This window comes from Pseudophryne corroboree, chromosome 5 (assembly GCF_028390025.1).
Source record: "Pseudophryne corroboree isolate aPseCor3 chromosome 5, aPseCor3.hap2, whole genome shotgun sequence".
Classification (NCBI taxonomy): domain Eukaryota; kingdom Metazoa; phylum Chordata; class Amphibia; order Anura; family Myobatrachidae; genus Pseudophryne; species Pseudophryne corroboree.
In genome coordinates, this window is record NC_086448.1 from 362,524,375 (window position 1) to 362,541,401 (window position 17,027).

The 17,027-nt window shown below is 44.5% G+C and overlaps 1 protein-coding gene across 1 annotated transcript in view; it reads right to left on the bottom strand.

Moving 5' to 3' along the window:
* Positions 1 to 17,027, bottom strand: part of LOC134929601 (sodium-dependent neutral amino acid transporter B(0)AT3-like) — a 219,403-nt gene that overhangs the window by 131,486 nt on the left and 70,890 nt on the right. Inside the window, exon 5 of the mRNA XM_063925188.1 lies at positions 8,690 to 8,800. Within this exon, the coding sequence (XP_063781258.1) occupies positions 8,690 to 8,800 (111 nt within the window). The remainder of the gene's footprint in view (positions 1 to 8,689; positions 8,801 to 17,027) is intronic.

Consider the following 17,027-nt stretch of genomic DNA (forward strand, 5'->3'; position numbering starts at 1 on the left):
ATGGACGAGCGACTGCCGACACAGAGGTAGCTACAGCCGTGGACTACCGTACTGTGTCTGCTGCTAATATAGACTGGATAATAAGGAGATGAAATCAATATATATATATATATATATATAATATCACTAGTACTGCAGCCGGACAGGTAGATATATTTATTATGTAATGACTGATGACGGACCTGCTGGACACTGTCAGCTCAGCAGCACCACAGACTGCTACAGTAAGCTACTATAGTAGTATGTATAAAGAAGAAAGAAAAAAAAAAACCACGGGTAGGTGGTATACAATTATGGATGGACGAGCGACTGCCGACACAAAGGTAGCTACAGCCGTGGACTACCGTACTGTGTCTGCTGCTAATATAGACTGGATGATAAGGAGATGAAATCAATATATATATATATATATATATATATATATATAATATCACTAGTACTGCAGCCGGACAGGTATATATATTTATTATGTAATGACTGATGACGGACCTGCTGGACACTGTCAGCTCAGCAGCACCGCAGACTGCTACAGCAAGCTACTATAGTAGTATGTATAAAGAAGAAAGAAAAAAAAAAAAACCACGGGTAGGTGGTATACAATTATGGATGGACGAGCGACTGCCGACACAGAGGTAGCTACAGCCGTGGACTACCGTACTGTGTCTGCTGCTAATATAGACTGGATGATAATGAGATGAAATCAATATATATATATATATATATATATAATATCACTAGTACTGCAGCCGGACAGGTATATATATTTATTATGTAATGACTGATGACGGACCTGCTGGACACAGTCAGCTCAGCAGCACCGCAGACTGCTACAGTAAGCTACTATAGTAGTATGTATAAAGAAGAAAGAAAAAAAAAACCCACGGGTAGGTGGTATTCAATATTATATATATATATTATATACAATTATATATTTATATATATATATATATATATATATTAAACTGGTGGTGACTGGTGGTCAGGTCACTGGTCACACTATCAGCAACTTGCAAGTAGTACTCCTAAGCAGACAATCACAATATATATTATACTGGTGGTCAGTGTGGTCACAATGGCAGTGTGGCACTCTGGCAGCAAAAGTGTGCACTGTACGTTATATGTACTCCTGAGTCCTGCGCTCAGACTCTAACTGCTCCCCACTGTCAGTGTCTCCCCCACAAGTCAGATAATATACAGTCACACTATCTATCACTTCAGCAAGTAACTAGTACTCCTCCTAATGCTCCCCAAAATTACTACTGTGTCTCTCTCTACTGTCTCACTCTCTTCTCTATAAACGGAGAGGACGCCAGCCACGTCCTCTCCCTATGAATCTCAATGCACGTGTGAAAATGGCGGCGACGCGCGGCTCCTTATATAGAATCCGAGTCTCGCGATAGAATCCGAGCCTCGCGAGAATCCGACAGCGGGATGATGACGTTCGGGCGCGCTCGGGTTAACCGAGCAAGGCGGGAAGATCCGAGTCGCTCGGCCCCGTGTAAAAAAACATGAAGTTCGGGCGGGTTCGGATTCCGAGGAACCGAACCCGCTCATCCCTAGTATATATATAGCAGTACGGTACAGTAGTCCACTGCTCTACCTCTGTGTCGTCAAGTATACTATGCATCCATACCTGTGCTGCTTTTCAGTTGTGCACAGTATATAGTAGGAGGACAGTGCAGAATGTTGCTGTCCACCAGTATATATATAGCAGTACGGTACAGTAGTCCACTGCTCTACCTCTGTGTCATCAAGTATACTATGCATCCATACCTGTGCTGCAATTTAGTTGTGCACAGTATATAGTAGGAGGACAGTGCAGAATTTTGCTGACCACCAGTATATATATAGCAGTACGGTACAGTAGTCCACTGCTCTACCTCTGTGTCGTCAAGTATACTATCCATCCATACCTGTGCTGCATTGTAGTTGTGCACAGTATATAGTAGGAGGACAGTGCAGAATTTTGCGGACCACAAGTATAGCAGTAGGGTACAGTAGTCCAATGCTCTACCTCTGTGTCGTCAAGTATACTACAAAAGTTCAGTAAAATTATCCAAAAATCTAAATTAAAAGCGTTTGATGAGAAGCGTAAATTGCCAATATGCCATTTACGACACGGAGTGGCAAGGAACGGCTGAGGCCCTGGCCTATGTTCATGTCTAGTGGTTCAGATTCACATGAGGATGGAAGCACTCATCCTTTCACTAGAAAACTGCAGTGCCACTCCTAGATGGGCCAGGGGTTTGTGTCGGCCACTTGGGTCGCTTAGCTTAGCCATCCAGCGACCTTGGTGCACCTCTTTTTTTCTTTGCATCATTTGCTGTTTGGGGACTATTTTTTGAAGTGCCATCCTGCCTGACACTGCAGTGCCACTCCTAGATGGGCCAGGTGTTTGTGTCGGCCACTTGGGTCGCTTAGTTTAGCCATCCAGTGACCTTGGTGCACCTCTTTTTTTCTTTGCATCATGTGCTGTTTGGGGACTATATTTTGAAGTGCCATCCTGTCTGACACTGCAGTGCCACTCCTAGATGGGCCAGGTGTTTGTGTCGGCCACTTGGGTCGCTTAGCTTAGCCATCCAGCGACCATGGTGCACCTCTTTTTTTCTTTGCATCATGTGCTGTTTGGGGACTATTTTTTGAAGTGCCATCCTGTTTGACACTGCAGTGCCTCTCCTAGATGGGCCAGGTGTTTGTGTCGGCCACTTGGGTCGCTTAGCTTAGCCATCCAGCGACCTTGGTGCACCTCTTTTTTCTTTGCATCATGTGCTGTTTGGGGACTATTTTTTGAAGTGCCATCCTGTCTGACACTGCAGTGCCACTCCTAGATGGGCCAGGTGATTGTGTCGGCCACTTGGGTCGCTTAGCTTAGCCATCCAGCGACCATGGTGCACCTCTTTTTTTCTTTGCATCATGTGCTGTTCGGGGACTACTTTTTGAAGTGCCATCCTGTCTGACACTGCAGTGCCACTCCTAGATGGGCCAGGTGTTTGTGTCGGCCACTTGGGTCGCTTAGCTTAGCCATCCAGCGACCTTGGTGCACCTCTTTTTTTCTTTGCGTCATGTGCTGTATGGGGACTATTTTTTAAAGTGCCATCCTGTCTGACACTGCAGTGCCTCTCCTAGATGGGCCAGGTGTTTGTGTCGGCCACTTGGGTCGCTTAGCTTAGCCATCCAGCGACCTTGGTGCACCTCTTTTTTTCTTTGCATCATGTGCTGTTTGGGGACTATTTTGTGAAGTGCCATCCTGTCTGACACTTCAGTGCCACTCCTAAATGGGCCAGGTGTTTGTGTCGGCCACTTGGGTCGCTTAGCTTAGCCATCCAGCGACCTTGGTGCACCTCTTTTTTTCTTTGCATCATGTGCTGTTTGGGGACTATTTTTTGAAGTGCCATCCTGTCTGAACACTGCAGTGCCACTCCTAGATGGGCCAGGTGTTTGTGTCAGCCACTTGGGTCGCTTAGCTAAGCCATCCAGCGACCTTGGTGCGCATTTTTTTTTCTTTGCATCATGTGCTGTTTGGGGACTATTTTTTAAATTGGCCCTCCTGTCTGACACTGCAGTGCCACTCCTAGATGGGCGAGGTGTTTGTGTCGGCCACTTGGGTTGCTTAGCTTAGACATCAGGCGACCTTGGTGCACCTCTTTTTTTCTTTGCATCATGTGCTTTTTGGGGACTATTTTTTAAATCGGCCATCCTGTCTGACACTGCAGTGCCACTCCTAGATGGGCCAGGTGTTTGTGTCGGCCACTTGGGTCGCTGAGCTTTGTCATCCAGCGACCTCCGTGCAAATTTTTGGACTAAAAATAGTATTGTGAGGTGTGAGGTGTTCAGAATAGACTGGAAATGAGTGGAAATTATGGGTATTGAGGTTAATAATACTATGGGATCAAAATGACCCCCAAATTCTATGATTTAAGCTGTTTTTGAGGGTTTTTTGTAAAAAAAACACCTGAATCCAAAACACACCCGAATCCGACAAAAAATTTTCAGGGAGGTTTTGCCAAAACGTGCCCGAATCCAAAACACGGCCGCGGAACCGAATCCAAAACCAAAACACAAAACTACCTAATACAAGCCTGTGGGCTTCTCACCGCAACAATCCCTGAGAGGTGTCCAGTCAGATCCCTCCCAGTGCCCCCATGGCTCGCAGATGCGCTGGCCACATAGGTGCAGAAGTACATACAATGGAACCAAGCCTACGCAAGTAAGGATGATGGACAGCTATATGCATTTTATTTGCACCTGAGTAGGCTAAACTGGGATATAACTGCTTCTCACTCAGACAAAGCTGAGGGTGTGTCAGTGGATTTTCAGAATTGTGCGCATGCATAAATATCACTGTGGACGCAAAGGATAGGGTGTTGGTGCAAGTGTACACTGGTAATGATGGCTATGAAACTAAGCATTAGGGGTAGTCTGCCACAAAAATGCATACAACTCTGCATATGGGCAAAAAATAAAAATTTACTGTATTGTAGTTCAATGACTTATCTTCAACTATAGCTCCAAAACATGCAGATTTGTACCTGGACAAACCATGTTGCAATATAGATGGTGCAAATGCTATTTTTTGGCCTAATATTATATGTAACACACAGTGCCAGCCTTTGAGATGAGCCCCTTCCCATCTCTAATATAACATAGTAACATAGTAACTAAGGTTGAAAAAAGACAATTGTCCATCGAGTTCAACCTATTTGTGGTCTCCTATGCAGTCTTATTATAGGACTAGTTATTTTTATGTTAGGACTAGTTAAATTAACTATAAAGCGTGCCTACGCACCATAACCCTGAATATCTTTATCCAATAGGAATGTATCTAGCCCATTCTTAAAGGTGTTGACTGAGTCCGCAGTTACTACTCTCTCAGGCAGGGAATTCCAGACACGTATTGTCCTTACTGTGAAAAAACCTTTTCGCCTCAATGTGCGGAACTCCTCTCCTCTAACCTAAGCGAGTGACCACGTGTTCTCTGTGCTGATCTTATAGAAAACAGGTCCCTCCCAAGCTCTGTGTATTGACCCCTTATATAATTGTAGATGTTAATCATGTCCCCTCTTAGAGTCCTCTTTTCCAATGTAAACATGCCTAGCCTTGCAAGCCTTTCCTCGTATTCCAGCATCTCCATGCCCTTGATTAGTTTGGTCGCCCGCCTCTGAACCTTTTCTAGCTCCAGGATATCCTTTTTGCAATATGGTGCCCAAAATTGCACACAGTATTCAAGATGTGGCCTCACTAGTGATTTATATAATGGGAGTATAATACTCTCGTCCCTTGCATCAATTCCCCATTTTATGCATGCTAATATCTTACTAGCCTTCTTTGCTGCACTCCTACTTTGGGTACTGCTGCTTAATTTGTGATCTATGTGAACCCCTAAGTCTTTTTCCAGTACAGAATCCCCTAATATTACCCCATTTAGTATGTAGGTGTAATTTTTGGTCTTGCCCCCACAGTGCAGTACCTTACACTTGTCTGTGTTGAATCTCATTCTCCATTTTGCTGCCCATGCTTCCAGTTTAGTTAAGTCGTTCTGAAGAGACTTGGCATCCCCCTCCATATTTATAACCTTACACAATTTGGTATCGTCTGCGAAAATTTACACCATGCTCTCTAGACCTACTGTTAGGTCGTTGATGAAAATGTTGAACAAAAGAGGTCGAAGTACAGACCCTTGTGGCACACCACTTTGAAAATGATCCATTGACCACAACGCGCTGCTCCCTATTATCTAACCAATTACTGACCCAAGTGCATATTGTGCTCCCTAGCCCTATTTTTTGTAGCTTGTAGATAAAACGCATGTGTAGTACAGTGTCGAAAGCTTTGGCAAAGTCTAAAAAGATTATATCCACCTCCTTACCCTGATCCAGGTTCGCACTTACGGTTTCATAAAAGCCAAGTAAGTTGGTCTGACATGATCTGTCCTTCACAAATCCATGTTGGTTCCTTTTAATGACCTTATTTGCTTCAAGGAAATTTTGAATACTGTCTCTTAGAATACCTTCCAGTACTTTCTCCACTATAGATGTAAGACTAACTGGTCTATAATTACCTGGTTCAGCTTTGCTCCCCTTTTTAAATATTGGCACTACCTCCGCTATACGCCAGTCCTTGGGAACCATACCCGATTTAACTGAATCCATGAAGATCAAAAATAGAGGTCTTGCTAGTTCAGGCTGCAGCTCCATAAGAACCCTCAGGTGAATTCCAACGGGACCAGGTGACTTATTAATCTTTAACTTTTTTAATCGGTCACAGACTACCTCCTCACACAAATAAGCATTTAGCAGTGGGACATTATCTTTGTTGAGATTTTGTGTTAGACCCAGCATTTGGTCCTCTGGTAAATACCGTTGAAAAAAACTTGTTTAGTTTGTTTATTATAATTATCATTATCATTTTTGATTAAGACTCCCCTCTTGTCCTTTAAAGGGCCTGTACTCTCCTTCTTTAGTCTCTTACTGTTGATGTACTTAAAAAAAATATTTGGGGATTCGCTTTGCTTTCCTTTGCTACTAGTCTTTCAGTTTCTACTTTCGCCGCTCTTATTCCTTTTTTGATATTTTGTTACAGTACTTATAGTGTTGAAATGACTCCGCATCCCCCTCAGATTTGTATTTTTTAAATGCTCGTCTTTTTTTGTCCATTAATTCTTTTATATTTTTGTTAAACCACATTGGTTTGGGATTTTTATTCCTTTTTTTGCTGCTGGTGGGAATAAATTTATGAGTATTATTAATTAGCAGTGATTTTAATACATTCCATTTCTCTGTAGTATTTTTTCCTTGAAACAGAATTTCCCATTCAATGTCCCTTAACGCTTCCTTCATCATGTCAAAGTTGGCTTTGCTAAAGTTTAGAGTCCTAGTTGAGCCAGTATAGGACTGCTTATGAAAACTGATATTGAATGTGACCATATTGTGGTCGCTGTTACCTATGGGCTCTCCTACTTCAATATTTGATACCAATTCCCCATTGTTAGTTAATACCAGGTCTAAGATTGCATTGTACCTAGTTGGTTCCTCGATTAATTGAACTAAGTAATTATCATTTAGCATGTTTAAAAACATATTGCCCCTAGCAGTATCACATGAATTGATTTTCCAGTTTATCTCGGGATAGTTAAAGTCTCCCATCACTACTATGCCTGCATATTTTAGTCTACAACATCTTCCTGGATTAACTCTTAGCATTAAAGGGCATATTTATTATAAACTGTGGCCAACCCTCATAATAAGGATTCCTTATTGATGCAGTTTGCGGCAAAAAGGATCCCTTTTTTGTCAGGATGCATCATTTCTGAGTCACTGTGACAGGGGTTCAGATAGGAGCCCATCCCAACGATCAGAAATAAGTAATTTGATTGCATTGTGATCACATTACTTCCTCCTTTGCCCTCTTATTGCCCCTTAGCTTTGCCCCCTCTCCTGAAGAATCTACTAAAGGCTAACTCCATCTTTGCCTTTCGTAGCATGGTAAATCTGGCGGCACATCATCCCCCATGGAAACCTGTGGGGATTGTAGCTGTGGTCAGAAATGGAGGGAGTGTAGCGGATTTCTGCTATGGTCCCTCCTTGTTAGATCTTGGGGATATGCTGCCAGGGGTGTAGTGAGGGTGGCTCTGGTGGAGTGCGAGCTCCAGGTGCTGGAAAAGTTAGAGTGCACACCGCCGCCACCTGCTCACCCCTCCTTCTGCCCGCTATACTGCAGGCCGCTGTACAGGGAGCCACAGAGCAAGAGGAGAAGAAGCAGAGGGGCACACACTGGCTCAGACTAGAAGACAGGGCAAGCCACAAAAAACAGCAGGAGACACTGACAGTCAGCACATGCTAGAACTCTGCCATCCTCTTTGTGTGTCTCACTGTTTGTAGCTGTGCAGCAGGGTTACTTCTCTCCTGCTATACCACTCTCTGCTCGACTGTTACAGCACCCTTCTCTGCCCAAGCTCCTAAGCACCTCTCTCTATATTGATGCTGCAGCACCTCTCTCTGCATTAGAAGCTGCAGAGTAAGTGGCTCTACGTCGGCATAACACGTAAGCGGCTCTAGTGTAGTGTAAAGTGTATAAGCAGCTCTAATGTGTTGTGTAACATGTATAAGCGGCTCTACTGTGGTGTAATGTGTATAAGCGGCTTTACTGTGGGGTAATGTGTATAAGCGGCTCTACTCTGGTGTAATGTGTATAAGCGGCTCTACTGTGGTATAATGTGTATAAGCGACTTTACTGCTGTTTGTTTTGTAACGTGTACAAGGGGCTCTACTGTGCAGTGTGATCTGAATTGGTACTATTCTTTGGCCATGCACTTTCCCCATGAAGCCACTCCCCTATATTTTGTGTTTCGCACTGTCCCTTTTTTAAACATGATGGGTGCCCAAAGTAAACTTTCACCCTGAGCTCCAGGTCTAGAACCGTCTCTGTCACCTATTTAGGATTTTTCAATATTTTTTATTTTCAAATGTAACATGCCTCCAATTCAGTACAGGGGAGGGGGTGCAGAAATATACCCTTGCTCCGGGCACCATAGCACCTAGCTACACCTCTGTATGCTGCACATATACTTTAATAAATAGGCCCCTAAATTAGGTCCTTCCTATCCTGAAAGAAATCAACTGAATGAAACTCTTAACAAGTGAAACAAGAAACAAATATATTGTTTTAAAAAAATGACAAATGAGAAACTTACATCTGGAGTAAATAGATATAGCAGTCCATCAATGGCACCAGGCAATGTGAACCCACGAATCAGGAATATAGATAGTATAATGTAAGGAAAAGTAGCAGTAATGTAAACCACCTGTAAAATAACAAATATATGTAAGAAATAGTAAATTAGAAAAAAGCTGCAGTATTCTGTTTATACTGTATGCACCACTCTTAATTATTTGACGCATAACAAGATACAACTGTCACTGCAAAGGTAGTTTACAGTATGTGCCAGGATTACGTTAGGGTAAATGACTAGCATATGCACTTAAATTATTCTAGGATAACTGGAAAGTGTTAGTAGCACTAGCAAATGCTAAAGTTACTTACCCAGGGCCGTTGTTTGAGTTGGGAATAAAGCAAGAAATAGCAAGTAACTTTGCATCTGGACAAACCATGTTTCACTGCAGGTGGGGCCAATGTGCAGATAGATTTAGATGTGAGAGCGGCGTGTTCAAACTGAAATCTAAATTTCAGTGTTAAAATAAAGTTGCCCAGTATTTGTGGCCTACATACAAAAGCAGAAATAGATAATATACCAGCGATGTTGCTTATTCAATCTCAATAAATGCAATTAAAAAATAGATAGACAGAATTAAAAATGATAACATAAATTCATTAAAACATATAAAAGTTAAATACTCAAGCAAAAATGACTCTCTATTAATATCACACCCACTGATTTCAATGCAATTGCGTTGCATAAGGACATTCACGATATCACAATACTTTCTTAGCCAGTTAGTTCAGTAGAATATTACCCACATGTGGATAGTTCATGGCAATCCCTTGGCAGATGTCTGCAGAAATGTAGAATAATCAGGGGTCCACTTTAAATCTAATAGGTAAAGGCAGGCTGGTATGAATGGAGATATGGCTCATTCCAAAAGTAGGTAGGGTAAATTCCAAAAGGTATTCCAGTGGGTGATGACTGGAGTCAGCTTGAAGTCGCAGGCTAAGAACTAAGGTGGTCATTCCGAGTTGATCGCAGCCAGCAACTTTTTGCTGCTGCTGTGATCAACTAGTACACGCCTATGGGGGAGTATATTTTAGCTTAGCAGGGCTGCGATCGCTTGTGCAGCCCTGCTAAGGTAAAAAAATTTCAAGCAGAAGTAGACCAGCCCTATACCTTCTTACCATGTGCGACGATCTGGAGCCGGCTTTGACGTCAGACATCCGACTTCCGTTCTGCTGTACACGCCTGCGTTTTCCTTACCACTCCCCGAAAACGGTCTCCAACGGTCCGGATCCGCCCAGGAAGGCCTTCTTCTTGTCAATCTTCTTTGCGGTCGGCTCTGCGACTGCTTTCTTCGTTAGACGCAACGTAACCCGGCTACAGGGCAACGTCACGCACGCACATGGCGGCCGCTGGGCACGCGCATTCCGGACCCGTTCGTACTGCAGCGATAAACCTCTGCGTGCGAACGAGTCGGAATGACCCCCTAAATGGCTAAGAAAGTATTGTGAGATCATGAAAGTCCATGGGTATATTTACTAATATTCGTGTTTTTGCCGTTTTTAAGGGTGTTTGATCTCGAATGGTATCGGGTGCATTTTACTGCAACTTTTTGAATCCTGATATGGTCATTTACTAAGCGGCCGAGTTTTCCACATTCGTATTTTCCGAATGTCGATGTGATTCGTAATGTCAGGCAGTGTTTTACGGGAGGGATTAGTAAAACACTGCCTGACAAAACACAATGAATCCCGGCCGAATCTGTGAGATCCGTGCAGGGCTTCATAGTGTGCATTGGGGGTAATTCCAAGTTGATCGCAGCAGGAATTTTTTTAGCAATTTGGCAAAACCATGGCCCTCATTCCGAGTTGTTCGCTCGCAATCTGCTTTTAGCAGCTTTGCACACGCTAAGCCGCCGCCTACTGGGAGTGAATCTTAGCATAGTAAAATTGCGAACGAAAGATTCGCAATATTGCGAAAATACTTCTCTGTGCAGTTTCTGAGTAGCTCGAGACTTACTCTGCCAGTGCGATCAGTTCAGTGCTTGTCGTTCCTGGTTTGACGTCACAAACACACCCAGCGTTCGCCCAGACACTCCTCCGTTTCTCCAGCCACTCCCGCGTTTTTCCCAGAAACGGTAGCGTTTTTTCACACACTCCCATAAAACAGCCAGTTTCCGCCCAGAAACACCCACTTCCTGTCAATTACACAACGATCACCAGAACGAAGAAAAAACCTCGTAATTCCGTGAGTAAAATTCCTAACTGCATAGCAAATTTACTTGGCGCATTCGTACTGCGGACATTGCGCATGCGCATTAGCGACTAATCGCTCCGTTGCGAGAAAAAAATAACGAGCGAACAACTCGGAATGACCCCCCATGTGCAGTGCAGGTGAGGCAGATATAACATGTGCAGCGAGAGTTAGATTTGGGTGTGGTGTGTTCAATCTGCAATCTAAATTGCAGTGTAAAAATAAAGCAGCCAGTATTTACCCTGCACAGAAACAAAATAACCCACCCAAATCTAACTCTCTCTGCACGTGTTATATCTGCCTCCCCTGCAGTGCACATGGTTTTGCCCAATTGCTAACAAACTTGCTGCTGCGATCAACTCAGAATTACCCCCATTGTGAGCAGTGCAGAATGGGTTAAAAACTGAAAAAAAATTGCGTGGGGTTCCCCCTCCTAAGTATACCCAGCCTCGGGCTCTTTGAGCCGGTCCTGGTTGTAAAAATACTGGGAAAAAATTGACAGGGGATCCCCAATATTTTAACAACCAGCACCGGGCTCTGCACCTGGTCCTGGTGTAAAAAATACGGGGGACAAAAGACGTTGAAGTCCCCCGTATTTTTCACACCAGCATCGGGCTCCACTAGTCAGAAAGATAATGCCACAGCCGGGGGACACTTTTATATTGGTCCCTGCGGCCCTGGCATTAAATCACCAACTAGTCACACTGAGGCTGTCCCCCCATCCAAGGGCGGCGGATGGGGGGCTGATAGCCATTGTGTAAAAAAAAGAATATTGTTTTTTGTAGCAGAACTACAAGTCCCAGCAAGGCTCCCCCGCAAGCTGGTACTTGGAGAACCACAAGTACAAGCATGCAGGGGAAAAACGGGCCCGCTGGTACCTGTAGTTCTACTACAAAAAAATACCCAAATAAAAACAAAACACACACACCTTGATAGTAAAATTTTATTAAACATACATACACACTTACATTCATACATACTTACCTATGTTGACACGAAGAGTCGGTCCTCTTCTCCAGTAGAATCCAGGGGTACCTGTAAATAAAAATTATACTCACAAAAAATCCTGTGTAGACCACGAGGTTAAGTGACCCCACTTAACCTCGTGGTCTACCGCACACCGCAAAGTTCCCACCATTGGATATAATGTAGCGCCTCTGCGCGACATTGTATCTTCAGTGCGCTGCCTGACTGACAGTTTAGGTGCGCACAGCCAATCAGGAAAGAGCCATGATGTGGCACTCCCTGATTGGCTGAAGGGACCCTCTTTGACAGAAGTCACGGGGGGTCCGCCAGTCGGGGAAAGGGGTCCCATGTGTAAACATGGATCCCCTTTCAGTGCATGGTCCGGGTAACCCGTTTTTTATTTTGCCAAGTACGTGGATTACAAACAGAAGAGGACCGATCTACACTGGATTGTTGTGAGTATAATTTTATTTACAGGTACCCCTGGATTCTACTGGAGAGGAGGACCGACTGCTTTGTGTCAACATAGGTAAGTAGGTCTGTGTGTAAGTGTGCATGTATTTAATAAAATTGTACTATCACAGTGTTTGTGTTTTGTTTTTATTTGGGTATTTTTTTGTAGTAGAACTACAGGTACCAGCGGGCCCGTTTTCCCCCCACATGCTGGTACTTGTGGTTCTCCAAGTACCAGCTTGTGGGGGAGCCTTGCTGGGACTTGTAGTTCTGCTACAAAAAACAACATTTTTTTTTTACATTATGGCTATCAGCCCCCCATCCGCCACCCTTGGATGGGGGGACATCCACTGGCTTCACCCCTGGCCCTTGGGTGGCTGGAGGGGGGGAACCCTTGATTTAAGGGGTCCCCCGGCCAGGGGTGACTAGTTGGTGATTTAATGCCAGGGCCGCAGGGACCAATATAAAAGTGTCCCCCGGCTGTGGCATTACCTCTCTGACTAGTGGAGCCCGGTGCCGGTGTGAAAAATACGGGGTACCCATACGTCTTTTGTCCCCCGTATTTTTTACACCAGGACCAGGCGCAGAGCCCGATGCTATTTGTTAAAATATGGGGGATCCTCTGTCAATTTTTTCCCTGTATTTTTACAACCAGGACCAGCTCAAAGAGCCCGAGGCTGGTTATGCTTAGGAGGGGGGACCCCACGCAATTTTTCTTCCAGTTTTTACACTAAACAGACCCTTTCCCATAGATAACTATGCACAGATCTCCCTGATCCGTGCATGATTATCCAAACTCGCCTGGAAAAAGCAGGTCTATTTTTTTGCTGCTTTTTTTAACGAATCGCAAAAAAATACACCCAGCACTTGAGCATTCAGAGACTAACACCCAAATACGAATTAATAGTAAATTCCCGTGTTGTATGAGCAAACAGCCACATTTGACCGATGGTCTATTCATTCGTATTTCTGAACTTAGCCGTGAAAACCATTACGAATAGCCCAAACACTGCCGAGATTTGTGCTTGGTAAATTCCCGTGTTGGGACTTAGAAAAAAAAACACAAAATCGGACAAACACAAAATTTCTGTAAATATACCCCCTTGTGCGATTGCATTAACATCAGTTGGGGGTGATATTAATATAGAGTTCATTTTTGCTTGAGTATTTAACTTTTATATGTTTTAATAAATTTATGTTATCATTTTTAATCCTGTCCGTCTATTTTTTAATTGCATTTATTGAGATTGAATAAGCAACAGCGCTGGTGTATTATATATTTCTGTAACACTACATTTCCTAGGGATTGACACCCCTTTATCAGCTGCTATTGGTAGTGCAGTGGATCTTCATTTTACTACATGCAAAAGCAGTCAGTATTTATCCTGCATGCAAAAAAATGCATGTATCTGCACCCCTTGCGTTGCAACATGGTTTGTCCAAGTACACAGTTACCTGCTCTATTCTTGCTTTATTCCCAACTAAAAATCAGGCCCCCAATTTGTACACAACATGCAGTAGTACTTTAATGGGGTTCAGTATGATTTCCTGGTGGACGGGATGCCAGCGGTCAGAATACCGATGCTGGTATACCTATTGAAATTCTGACAGGGGGGAGGTAAGTATGTTCCCCCCTCTCCCCTACCACCTAAACCTAACCCTCCCTTCCTGCAGCCTAACCTTAACCTCCCCCTTAGTGCCTAACCCTAACCTCACCCCGATGGTGCCTAAACCTAACCCCTTCTGCCCCACAGCCTAACCCTAACCCTCCCTTCCTGCAGCCAAACCCTAACCTCCCCCTTAGTGCCTAAACCTAACCTCCTCCCAGTGGTGCCTAAACCTACTCCCCCTGCCCCCCGCAGCCTAACCCTAACCCTCCCCCCTTAGTGCCTAAACCTAACCTACTCCTGGTGCTGTCTACCCCCCTCCCCCCCGTCCCTGCAGCCTAACCCTAACCCTCGTCCCCCCACCAGCAGCCTAACCCTATCCCGCCCGCTATACTAACGGTCGGGATGCTGGCTGTTAGGATTCTGGTGTCAGTCTCCTGACCCTGTCGGGATTCCGGCATCAGCATTCTGCCTTGGGATTCCGACAGCCGGAATCTTAACCGCATCCCCTTTAATGACGTGATATATACACAAAAGATACTTTGTCTATGCCTGAACAGTATTGTTAATAAATACTGAAGACTCATTTACCATGTAAAATACAAATAAATACATGCCCAAATACAAAATAAAAGTACTAATTACAAATGTAGTTCAAATAAAATCAAACATCTGCAGTCTTTCAAAATCAAATTGGTACGGTATCTTCTTTTTTTACTAATGATGCAAATAGAGTTCAGCAGCCACACTAATAACACAGGTCTGCGAATTTTAAGGTATTGAAAGATTTTTTAATAATACCGTATATACTCGAGTATAAGCCGAGTTTTTCAGCACATTTTTTGTGCTGAAAAAGTTCCCCCTCGGCTTATACTCGAGTGATGCTCCGGAGCAGAGCGTAGAGAGCTCTGGGAAGGAGGGAAGGAGGAGGAGGGAGGGGGAGGAGGGAGGGGGACACGGGAGCCGCAGCAGCGCACTGTAATTGGTGCATCAATCAGTGACGCTGCTGCAGCCGTCCGTCTCCCTCTCCCTGCTCGCTGAAGCACCGCCGCGCCGCCCGCCTCCTCAGCCGCTGCAGACTTTCCTGTATGACCTAAGGCCGGCCACCGATGCCCGCACCGCCTGCTGCTGCCCGCATTCCGCTGCCCCTTCATTCGTTTACACATAGCCCGTCAATGGTGAGTAGAGACAGGCGGCGGCAGTGGGGGGGTGGGGGGGGGGGTTGGGGGCTGTGCATATCTGGCACCATGAGGGTATATCTGGCACTGTGAGGGCATATCTGGCACTGTGGGGGAATGTGTAGCACTGTGGGGGCATATCTGGCACCGTGGGGAAAATCTGGCAGTATGAGGGCATATCTGGCACTGTGGGGGCACATGTAGCACTGTGGGGGTATATCTGACACCGTGGGGGAATATCTGGCAGTATGGCACTGTGGGGGCATATCTGGCACTGTGGGGGCATATCCGGCACTGTGGGGGCATATCTGGCACTATGAGGGCATATCTGGCACTGTGGGGGCATATCTGGCAATGTGGGGGCATATCTGGCAATGTGGGGGCATATCTGGCAATGTGGGGGCATATCTGGCACTGAGGGCTGTGTACGGCTAGACTTGCATTTCCCACCCTAGGCTTATACTCGAGTCAATAAGTTTTCCCAGTTTTTTGGGGTGAAATTAGGTGCCTCGGCTTATATTCGGGTCGACTTATACTCGAGTATATACGGTAACTTTATATTCTTAATTATACTCCTGTGTACATCAAGAAATAGTATATAAAAAATTACCATATCACATTTACATATAAGTGGGTTACATACATTTTTAAGAAAAAAAACAAGAAGTTTAATTGTTCTTGACATATTTATTGTGAAATACGAGGAAGTGTAGATGATATCACTGTGTAGATGATATCACTTTGTTTTTGTCTTAATTACATAATAAAATAACAATAAAATCAAACAATAATAGAAACAAAACCATAATTATTGAAAAAAATTGTTAATATCTTTTTTTTATTTTTTGGCTTAAAATTTCGTTTTGTCGCTTATAGGATTTTTTGTGTCGTTTGAGTATCATCCAGCAGTAGTCACCCATCATGCTGACGTCCCAACGACCCTGGTATCGTCTTTCTACATCTTCAACATCTTGGTGGAACCGTTCATAATGTTCTTCACTGTAGTCTCCGAGATTATTTGGGGAATGCTCAATAGGGTAATTCAAAAAATTTACCTTTAAACTAGAGTTGAGCGGGTACAGTTCCCTGAGAAATGAACCCTACCAGACTTCACTACCCGAGCCCGGATCCGAGCCTGTCTTGGGTTTTCCCGCCTGACTCGGAAACCAGAACGCGGCAAAATGTCATCATCCCGCTGTCGGATTCTCGCAGGTTTTGGATTCTATATAACGAGCCGCGCGTAGCCGCCATTTTCACTCCGGAATTGGAGAGTATAGCGAGAGGACGTGTCTCCGTCCTCAGTGTCTGTGCGTGAGGGAAAGTGGGGTGGTGATTCCAGTGCTGTCTTGTGCTGCTCAGTCCAGTGTAGTGTCTGATGAAGCATCAGTCCACGCACAATTGTGGTGTCCTCTGCTGCCATATGTCCAGTGTAGCTGTATAAGTCCAGTACAGTGGTGCTGTTTTGTCCTGCATTAGTACAGTGGTAGTGTCTTGTGCTGCATCAGTCCAGTCACAGTGGTGGTGTCCTCTGCTGCCATATGTCCAGTGCTGCTGTAAAAGTCCAGTCCAGTGGTGCTGTGTTGTGCTGCATCAATCCAGTGGTGGTGTCTTGTGCTGCATTAGTCCAGTCACAGTGGTGGTGTCCTCTGCTGCCATTTGCCCAGTGCTGCTGTATAAGTTCAGTCCAGTGGTGCTGTGTTGTGCTGCATCAGTCCATGCCCAGTGGTATATGTCCAGTGCCGTATATGTCCAGTGGTACTGCCATATAATTCCAGTGATACTGCCGTATATGTCCAGTGGTACTGTCGTATAATTCCAGTGATACTGCCGTATATATCCAGTGGTACTAGCGTATAAACCCAGTGGTACCGGCGTATAAATCCAGTCCAGTGATACTTTTGTATA